This window comes from Hibiscus syriacus, unplaced genomic scaffold (assembly GCF_006381635.1).
Source record: "Hibiscus syriacus cultivar Baekdansim isolate YM2019G1 unplaced genomic scaffold, ASM638163v2 tig00116939_pilon, whole genome shotgun sequence".
Taxonomy (NCBI): Eukaryota; Viridiplantae; Streptophyta; class Magnoliopsida; order Malvales; family Malvaceae; genus Hibiscus; species Hibiscus syriacus.
Window position 1 is genome coordinate 338,642 of NW_024063477.1, and position 11,121 is coordinate 349,762.

The following is an 11,121-nucleotide window of genomic DNA, read 5'->3' on the forward strand; positions in this document are numbered from 1 at the left end:
TATTATGAATAGAACAAATTAGGATAAATGAATTTATATGATCCTTAATACAAATAAATCGATCAATATAAAATATGACAAAATTAACTAAATTATGGAATAGGAAAAAAATTCCTAATTAACGCATCCCCAAGATTATTTTTTTCAAATAGTCTTTTGAATAGTATCACTGGAAAGACATCCAGAATAGTTGACATCTTCATGAAGATGTAAGAAAAACGCTACATCTTCTTTATGCTTCCATGGCCAGTGTACACTCATACCTCCCCTTTCATACTCGTATGACATTCAAAAGAAGTCGGTTGATCCTTACATCTTCTTCGAACATACAAAAGACACCCTCTACTCTTTGTGTCGTTTTTGTACTACTGTTCAAAACACCCAATTTTTTAAAAAAATAACCTTTATGATATATTATATGGGGAAATTTTTTCACATTACGATATCTGAACAAAATCGTCGAATAAATACCAATAATTAAAATAATAATAATCATGAAACCAAAAGAATTATAATTAAAATTTTCTAACATTAGCAATTTTGAAGTTGGAATAGTTACATAAAGGCATATGACATTAATACTTTCAAAGTTTGAATAATTACATAAGAAAAAAATTATTGGTTGAAATATCAAATAAACAACGAAATTTCTTACCAGAAAACCAAAAAAAAAAAAAACAGTCAGAATCCAACCAGAACTCTCTTTGTTGTGTTAATCTTCAAAGCCTGTTTTTTTCCAGACAGCGTTTCTTACGCAACGCAAGTCTCTACCTTTCAACGTCCTTCCAATTCCTTCATGAACCGAAAACGAAGCTCCTCTTCTCCTCGCCAAATATTCATGAGGTGGGACCCTTCCGTCGCCGTCGCTTTCGTCGGCATCTTTATCAGCGTGTACCCTGTATTCCGCTTTAAGAATCTTGGACCAGTCGGGGACGTTGACCGGCAATGAAGCCGAAGCGATCTTTTGTGTCTTATGACCAACACTTATAATCTCCATCTTCCTCGGAATTTTCTTAGACGAAGATCGAGAACTCGGCAATGGCCTCTTTCCATCTTCTTGTGCATTCGTTGTTGCTTCATTGGAATTATAATTCCATATGTCTGCTTCATCGAACTCGAAAACGTCGTCGTTGATGATGACATTTGTTCCACTGTCGGATTCCTTGACTGGGTATATGTAATTTGGTTTTGACCCGAAAAAGATCTTCCTTGATGCCATGGATGGATAGGGTTTGTTTGCAAGAAGAAGAAGAAGAGAGAGTTCTGTTTGTAAAAATGTTGATCCATCTTTGAAATTTTATAGTGACGTAGTGGATAAGTTCTCTCTTTTGCAAGTAATTTAAAGTCAAAAAAATCACTGAGCCTATTTATTTATTTTAAAATGATTAAGTGTCGAAGTATTTAAATATTAAATATTTCAGAGTCTATATTAATTAGTTATGAATGTGAAATGTTGTTTGATAATGGCTCTAAATCATTCAAAATGTACTTCTGTGCTGAATCATTCAACATTGTTTTACTAAATCAATTAACACTGAATCATTCATAGGTGCGAAACAAACACGCTGAATGTTGAACGATTCAATATTCAACGCTGAATGATTTCATTAAGAAAAAAACAAACAACCCCTAAAATACAAAAAGAGGGGATTCTATCATGCTTGCATCCTCACGAGCTATTCCTGGGTCATCCACTTATATTTTCTCATGTTTAATGTTGTAAAGTACCACTAAAGTTTAATTAAATAATTACTTTAGTTTCTATTTTTTAAAAGTATTTTAACTTGTAATGTTTAATTGTTAACATTTCTTTTATTAATAATATATTTTTATCTTCTAAAAAAATTATAAGTTCCTTTTTTTAAAATTTTATAAATTCTTTCTCTACCATAACATTTTATGTTCATTTTTAAAATAAATAAATAAATTATAATATCTATTTTAAAATCAACATAGAACATAGATGAGAAATCTCAAAATTTAAGGAATAACAAAGATTGAGGTGATTAACTTTAGTAAAAAAAAGAAATAGATTTCCCGATTAACACAAAATAGAAAATATATTTATCATCGTTAAATCATAAGTAAATAATAATAAAATTATTAATAAATTTTCAAATAATAAGTGAAAGCATGAGATAATCACCCATGATTTAAAAACTCCAGCCAGGTCAACTTAGAATTACACATTCTGATTAAAAAAAGAATAAATAAAATTTAACAATTTTGAGCGCACGAAAGAACACGTAAGATTAATGAAAGATTAATGAAGCCGTACAAAGAATTAATCCAATTGAACCAACCGTGTGAAACGTGGACCAATAAGGGTGATCCATTTGTCACTCCACAACTCGTGGACTGTTGATATAGAAAAACTGTTGGATGCATTCAGTTAAGCACGTTATCTTAATCACAATCAATAAAATTAATTCATTTCAATTTTTTCTAAAATTAATTTTTTATCTCTTTTTATATGTAAATTACAAATAGATAATTATTTAAAAATTATTTTAAAATAAGTAAATCTTATTAACTGAAATTACATACGAGGTGATGAGCCGGATTCATATAAGAATTTATCCGTTGTTAAACACGCTTTCATCAGACTTGGAGACTAGGCTTTGGGACCCACTTCCCATCGCCACTTTATTAATAGATCAGAACGTGCATTCAGTGATGCGTCAGATTGGACAAAATTTTTCCCAATCTATGAATTTTGGGTTGCAAATGACGTGACGCATAACAACAACGAGGGAGATCACTATTGTAATAGAAAGCACACGTGTCGATAGTATGGCACAAATGATATAAAAAGGGTAAATCACAAGTTTCATACCTAAACTATTACTTTTGTTGTGTTTTGGTACTCAAACTTTATTTGTTTCAAATTCATACCTAACATTTAGTTTATGTTTTATTTTGGCACAACCGCCGTTAATAACTTAACGGTGATATTTACATATCACCATAAGGTAATGCCACATCATCATTGAAAAAAAATGTCATGTTATTAGTTATGTTAAATTTTAACGGTGTCTCTTCAATTTTTTTAACAACGGGTACCAAAATGAAATCTAAAGTAAACGTTAAGTATGATCTTGAAATAAAATAAATTTTTGGTACCAAAAATAGAACGGAAATAATAGTTGAGGTACTAAACATGTAATTTACTCAAACTTTATTTATATTTTTCGAAATCATATCTAACGTTTAGTTTTTGTTTCATTTTGGTACCCAATTACAGATGTAAAAAGTAAATTATTGTGTCATGAAAATCAACTTGTCGGAACCGTCTTTTGGTTGAGGCCCGAAATTGGGTTTCTACTTAGGAAAATGGATTGGGAGTCGACACCGATCATTTATTTTATTCAAAATCGGTTGATCGGGTACCCTATTTCTTACCTGATCTACGTCTTACCAGTGATGTGTCGGATTCAGGAGTCGGTTACAGTCAAGGAAGGGTTAACACCCTTGAATTGCCCTTTCGGTACTGTGTAATTTACAATTGTCATTAAGTAAGAAAATTATACGTTTAACTTGAAAGGTAAAACAACGATCCAAAATTACTTACCTTAGATTGATTGAAAACGTGCCTTTAAAAAGATGGTGATGTTAGATTCATAGTGCAATACAGAATTGAATTGAGTTAAAAAGTGTGTAAATATGGGAACAAACGGAAACGAAAAATAATGAAATAAGTAGACATAAGAATAAAGCAAACTAAATAAAATGGTAACATGAGTAAAAATATAACAAAATAAAAAAGAATAGAAAAATATGAAAACATCAAGCAAAGACAAATACATAAACAAAACGAAGAAAAAAAAAACAAAAATAAAATGAAAATAGTATATGCGTGATAATCAGTCGTGGTACGTTAAAAGGAAGGATAATAAATATGTTATACATATACGAAAAAACGAATAGATAAATAAGTACATATAAATAAACTTTAAAAGATCCACATTAATAAATAAATAAAAATGGAGGAAAAAACTATATATACAGATGAAAAAGGAAAATAATACTAATAATGATAGTTATGGTAATATATATATATATATATATATATATATATATATATATATATATATAATATATATATATATATATATATAATATATACACACATATGTACAATGTAATGAGATAACAAAACAATCAAATGAAAATAATTAAAATATATACATAGTGATAAGCTTATAAATAAAACACTAAACGTGTATATATATATAATGACAAAATATAATAATGATATAAAATGTATACATATATAGATTAAGATACTATGAATAATAAATAATAACTAAAAAAGGAAAAAAATTAAAAAATATATATAATTAAACATATATGATAATAATATGGGTTATATTGAAACGAAAACAAAATTAAGAGCACAATTCGAAAGAAAACTGAAATTTAAAGCGAGATTTAAGGGTAAAATTAAAATTAAAACAACATAGAGGGACGAAAAAGGGGATTCACCCCTTTAATAACAGAAACACGCGGATCTTATTGTTATAATGGGTCGGGTCATGGTACAAACGGGTTGATATAAAACCTAATAACTGTTCTGAAAATTCATTTCTTTTCTCTTCTCAACCGAGGCACCCCCACTCTTAACATTTCTCTGAAATGTTCTTAAAAAAATGAAGAACACTGCCGTGTTCTTCAACGAACCCAGAAATCGGCCATGTGCGCGCGCCATTCATCGGCGGCGAAACACAAAAAAGATATAATTTTTAAAAAATCCTTTTTCTCCTTTACTCAAAAACAAAATTTGTTTTTTGAAAAATGGCCTCCAAAGGGGTAGATCTAGAGTTGATCGCTTCGAAAACCCCCTCCCCGGGTCCTCGGTCAAAAACATTTTTTTTGGGTTCCTTTTCAACCAAAACACAGCAAAGGCACAAAACAAGAAAAAACAACGCGCAAAGGTATGAAACTTTTTTACCTTTCTTTTTTGAAATATTGCAAGAAACCTTCGAAATGCTCTGAGTATTTGGTTGTAATTTGCTAGTAACTTTGCTTGTTATTCGTATGAAAAATCTGTAGTCCCAAACGTTGAAAATTACATACTTTTATAGCCTTAGATTCGGCTATTTTTAGAGTCCGATTTGGACTTAACTACTCTTATTTTTAGCATTCTATTCTTATTAGAAAACTGCTTGCTAACGGATTTGCTGTTCGTGGCTGAGAATATCTGTCGTTGGAGGCAAACGTGCGTCGTTGGGGCTTGCTTGGGAGACGTGCTGCGTGAGGGGACCTCGGTGAAGAGGCTGCGGTGCTGATGGAGCAAAGGTTGCTAGGTTCTGAAAACCCTAGAGGGGTATACTGTGGACCGTTGGATCACACCTTGATCTAACGGTCAAGATGCATGGCGGCTGGAGATGAAAGAGCTAGGGTTTCCAAACCCTAGCTGATTTGGGTTCGGACTCCAGTTTGTGTGTTGGGTTTGGGTAGCTGACTTGGGCCACTACCTTTTTGTAACTTGTTCATCGGGCCTATAATAAAAAAATGAATGAATAAGTATATTATATAATATAACATAGTTTACAATAATAATTATATAAAATACTATCCACTGTCGAAATTTAATGTCTTCAGCTGCCTCTCTTTGCTCATTATCGCGTAACGACAATAGAGCAAAGATTAAAAGACATAAATTTCGTCTAATGTAATGGCTGATCTGTTAATTTAAATCACAAAATGCTTTCCTCGTCATGAGGTTGAGTTAGACTGGAAAATTCTGAGCACGAAATCCTTCATCGTGAAGTTGAAGCCGAACTCAGAGTTTTGACCAATAGCTCCTGGATTGTCTTCTGGTTTAAGGAACTTCGTCGTGAAGGTGAAAACTTGTCTTAAAGACTTCTGTATGGCTGTGTTACATATGACTCATTCGTCGCGAAATTGGGTCAATCTGTTGGTGAAGTTGGAATTGTATATGGCCCATTCGTCATGAAGTTGAGCCGGGGATTGGGTATCCTTCGTCGTGAAGTTGAAATCCAATGTAGGTTGCTTTGTTTCGAGGCCAATATCCTTCATTGTGAAGTTGAAATTGACTCTGAAACCGGAGAGTTTATTGACAGACACCTCTTCTTTGAGTTGAATATCCTTCATTGTGAAGTTGAAATCCAATCTGGAGATGGATGTTGCTTGTATGCACGATTTCCTTCGCCGTGAAGTTGAAACCGTGGGTGGCCCCTTCATCGTGAAGTTGAGCCTGGTAATTGGATATCCTTCGTCGTGAAGTTGAAATCCAAGTAAGTTGAATTGTTCCGAATCCAATATCCTCCGATGTGAAGTTGAAATTGGTTATGGAACCGGGAAATGGTTTGTTGACAACCAGCCGCCCTTTCGTCATGAAGTTGAGCTTGTGTTGTCTTGAGTGTGATATCCTTCGTTGTGAAGTTGAAATCGACTTGAATGAAATTGAAAAGTTATTTTGTTGACAATCAGCCACCCCTTCGTCATGAAGTTGAGCTTGTGTTATCTTGGGTCCAATATCCTTCGCTGTGAAGTTGAAATTGGCTCTGCAATTGGGAAGCCCTTCGTCGTGAAGTTGAGCCTCAAATGGCACGATATCCTCCATCGTGGAGTTGAAATCATGGATGTGTGTGTACGATTCCCTTCGCCGTGAAGTTGAAATCGTGAATGGCCCCTTCGTCATGAAGTTGAGCCTTGACTTGAATATCCTTCGTCGTGAAGTTAAAATCCAAGTATTGTATGTTGAGGGTGGACACTATTCCCTTCCCCTTGAAGTTGAAACCGTGGATGACCCCTTTATTATGATGTTTGGCTTCGAGCTAGATATCATTCGTCGTGAAGTTGAAATCTACTCTCGAGTAAATTATGTCGCTTCGAGTCCAATATCCTTTGCTGCGAACTTGAAATTGACTCTAGCTAAAACCTGAAAAAGTTATGCATATATGTGATGCTATGAATGCAATGCTCTTAGGTGTGCCTAAAATGTATATGCAACATATGTTATCTTGGGGCTCTGGAGAGAAATCTCGATCTCCGGTTGTCTGTTTGGAATCTTGATTCTGGAATCTTGAAGATCCGATCCCTGGTCTTGAATTCTTCAAATGTTGAAATCTGACGTGCATATTTTGCTTTTTTGATCTTTGATCTGGGAAATACCTCTCGACCATCTCAAGTTTATGCATGAGCCTTGATCGGCTTCCGGGTACATGTACTCTTCAATGAATCTTTGTGCAGTAATATGCGATTATCTTTTGCATAAGTAGATAAATCATTAAGTTTAAGTTCAATTCAAGATTCTCAAAAGGAATTGATTTAGAGAAAAGACCGTCTTTATTCATAAGGGAGCAAAAGAACAAATAAAACATGACAACATTTTGGAAAATGAATACATGATGAAGTATGAGATCTCGATAATGTGGGCACTTCTGAGCTGAAAATCCATCAGGTGACTTTGAACACAGCCTTTGCCAAGGGATCTTTGAAAATGCGACAACGTTCTGAAGAGTGCAACCTTTCTCCGACTTGTTGAGTTTTTAGGAGATTCAGATGTCGGGATGCTTCCACTGTCTGAATTCCTTGAACTGATAGCCGAATCACCCTTTCAGGTTTTCAACTTGGACCCATCCTTGGTTGCAAGACGCCCTTTGCGGGTTTTCATCTTGAACCCACCTTATTTTCTTTTCTTTTTCTTTTGTTCTTGTTTTTTCTTTTTTCAATTTAGGGCACCCTTTCGGGTTTTCACCCTAAACGTTTTTCTCTTTTTTTTTTTTTTTTTCCTTTTTTCTTTTTCTATTTTTTTCAACTTAGGACGCCCTCTCGGGTTTTCATCCTAAGCGAAGTACTTTTTGACTGCATCTGAGTTGATGGGATGGGGCAGTTCAGGTCCGTCCATTTTAGCTAGGACAAGAGCCCCTCCGGAGAAGGCCTTTTTCATGACATAATGTCCTTCCCAATTTGGCGTCCATTTTCCTCGAAAATCTTTATGAACTGGCCAAATTCTTTTTAATACCAGATCTCCTTCGCGGAATATTCTCAGGCGCACCTTTTTGTCAAGTGCTCGGATAATTCGTTTCTGATAGATTTGACCATGATGAATGGCTTTCAGTCTCTTTTCATCTATCAGGTTGAGCTGATCATATCTGGATTGTACTCACTCTGCATCATCCAGTTTGATCTATGTCAAGACCCAGAGTGACGGAATCTCTACTTCAATGGGTAGCACTGCTTTCATTCCATAAGCTAGGGAAAACGGAGTTGCCCCAGTCGAGGTTCGTATCGAGGTTCGATAAGCGACAAAGCAAAAGGCAACTTCTCATGCCAGTCTTTGTAAGTTCCAGTCGTTTTCTCCACTATCTTCTTAATGTTTTTGTTTGCTTCTTCTACTGCTCCGTTCATCTTTGGTTTGTAAGTAGTAGAATTGTGATGCTTTATGTTGAACTGCTCACAAGAAGCATTCATCATTTTGTTGTTCAAGTTTGTAACGTTATCGGTGATGATCCTTTCAGGTAGACCGTACCGACATATGATTTCTTTCTTCAGAAACTTGCAAATAGTAGATTGAGTGACACTGACATACGACGCAGCCTCTACCTATTTCATGAAGTAATCAATCGCTATGAGAATGACATTGTGACCATTCGAAGCCTTCAAATGGATTTGCCCGATAACGTCCATGCCCCACACAGAGAAAGGCCATGGTGACGTCATTACATGAAGCGGATGGGGTGGAACATTTATCTTGTCTCCGTAAATTTGAGATTTATGACATCTTCTAGCATAGTTGATGCAATCACTTTCCAGTGTGGACCAAAAATATCCGCATCTTATTATTTATCTTGACATCATATGTCCATTTGCATGTGCTCCACAAACTCCTTCATGTACTTCTTTTACTATCATTTTTGCCTCTTCAGCATCGATGCACCTTAACAGGACTTGATTATGGTTTTTCTTGTATAAAACTTCTCTGTCAATGACGTATCCAGCTGCTATCCTTTAAGGGTTCTCTTATCGATTTCGGTGGCTTCTTCTAGGTAACTCCGATGCTTGATATACTGCATAATATCATAGTACCAAGGCTTACTGTCTTTTACTTCTTCAATTTGGTAACAATGAGCCGGGTACTCATACGACTGCATGTCAATTGGCATCATTTCAAACTCCCGCCAACCTTGAATGCGACTGCCAAGGTAGCTAAAGCGTCAGCCATCTAATTTTCTTCTCTTGGCACATAGTGGAAGGTGACTTCGTCGAACTCGTATTTCTCATCGGCTCTACTAGCCAGGAACTCCGATATGGAACTTCCTTTGATTGCTTTTTGGCTCACGTACTCGATGTCAAACTAGATAAGAGCATCTGCCATCGGGCTAACCTTCCAGATAAGCAGGCCCATCATGTACTTCAGGGGATCTAACATGGAAATCAGCCAAGTAGTGTGGTACAACATGTATTGTCCGAATTGTTTTTGTGGGCCAGACTAAAGCACAACAAACCTTCTCGGTAGGAGGGTATTTGACCTCGTAATCGGTGAACTTCTTACTTAAATAGTAGCTGGCTCTTTCCTTCTTCCCGGATTCATCATGTTGACCTAGGACACACCCTATGGAGTTCTCGAATATGGAAAGATACAAGAACAAAGGTTTTCCCGGGATAGGGGACATCAGGACATGAGAATGAGACCAAATACTCCTTTACTTTCTCGAATGCAATCTGACATTTTTCATCCCACATTCCAGGGTTGTTCTTTCGGAGAAGATGGAAGATTGGATCACACTTGTCGGTTAACTGAGATATGAATCGTGCTATGTAATTCAATCTACCTAGAAAACCTCGAACCTCCTTCTATATTCGTGGGGGAGGCAGATTTTGGATAGCCTTGACTTTATCAGGGATCGACTTCGATGTCTTTTCTGCTGACCGAAGCCTAATAGTTTCCGGATGTTACCCGAATGTGCACTTGCTAGGGTTCAATCTCAGTTGGAACTTTCTCAATCTCTGGAAGAGCTTCCTCAAATTCTCGACATGTTCATTCTCGGTTTGTGTCTTGACAATCATGTCATCGACATAAACTTCGATTTCTTTGTGTATCATGTATTGGAATAGGGTCACCATAGCACTCTGATATGTTGCCCCGGTATTTTTCAATCCGAAGGGCATTACTTTGTAGCAGAAAGTTCCCCACATTGTGACGAACATGTTTTCTCCATGTCTTCAGGGTGCATCTTGATCTGGTTATATCTGAAAATCATCCATGAATGAGAAGAAAGCATTCCTGTATTGTCTACCAACGTGTCAATGTGAGGCAGAGGAAAATTATCTTTAGGGCTGTCTTGTTAAGATCCTGGTAATCGACGCTCATGCGAACCTTCCCATCTTTCTTTGGTACTGGCACTATGTTGGCCACCCACTCTGGATACTTGGCCACTTGAAGGAAACCGTCATCGAATTGCTTCTTGACTTTTTTTTTAATTTTAAGGAGCATCTCAGGTCGCATCTTTCTCAGTTTCTATTGCACGGGTTTGCACTCTGACTTAATTGGCAGTTTATGAACTACCATATATGTGTCTAGTCCCAGCATGTCTTGATATGACCAGGCGAACAGATCTCTATACTCCTGAAGTAAGACTATCAGCTTTTGTCTTCTTCAACTGAGAGAGTTGTGCCGATTTTAATCTCATTTTTGTCATCTTCAGTGCCCAGATTCAATATTTCGACGCCTCTTCATGTGGTAGTATTTGATTCTCTTCTCTTTCTACCATTCTTAACAATTTGGTAGGCAAGTCACACTATTTTTCAGTGTCACATTCATAAATTCCCGAGATAAATAGCCGATTCAAAATCCATTTTCGGATCAGGATCATCAGTGCCTACATTATCGTTATCTGGGGTCCTGAAGGAAAAGAAGATATGTGTGTGTGAGAGGAAATATCCCACACGGAACATCAAAAATCAAATTCGAAAGAAAAATGGAAATGAAGTGCCTAAATGTAGAAAATAGACAATGAATCCAAAAGAAATGATGAAATTTGTTTGCCATGGACATAGGAAAGAAATGCATCTTTTATTGAAATTAAACCAAATGTTTATTCACCCTTACAAAAGATCACCTATTGCCTCGGGTATAGGCAAATAGGGATA

General features: G+C 35.8%; 1 protein-coding gene across 1 annotated transcript; it reads right to left on the reverse strand.

The window, feature by feature from the left end:
• Positions 1–689: 689 nt before the first annotated feature.
• On the reverse strand, positions 690–1,305 carry LOC120188234. Its single transcript, XM_039191726.1, has one exon. It carries the CDS (start codon positions 1,217–1,219, stop codon positions 713–715), a length of 507 nt encoding a protein of 168 aa, XP_039047657.1. The 5' UTR covers positions 1,220–1,305; the 3' UTR covers positions 690–712.
• Positions 1,306–11,121: the final 9,816 nt, after the last annotated feature.

Coding starts and splice junctions, on each gene's coding strand:
- LOC120188234 (XM_039191726.1), bottom strand. CDS start 1,219: ATGGCATCAAGGAAGATCTTTTTCGGGTCAAAACCAAATTACATATAC.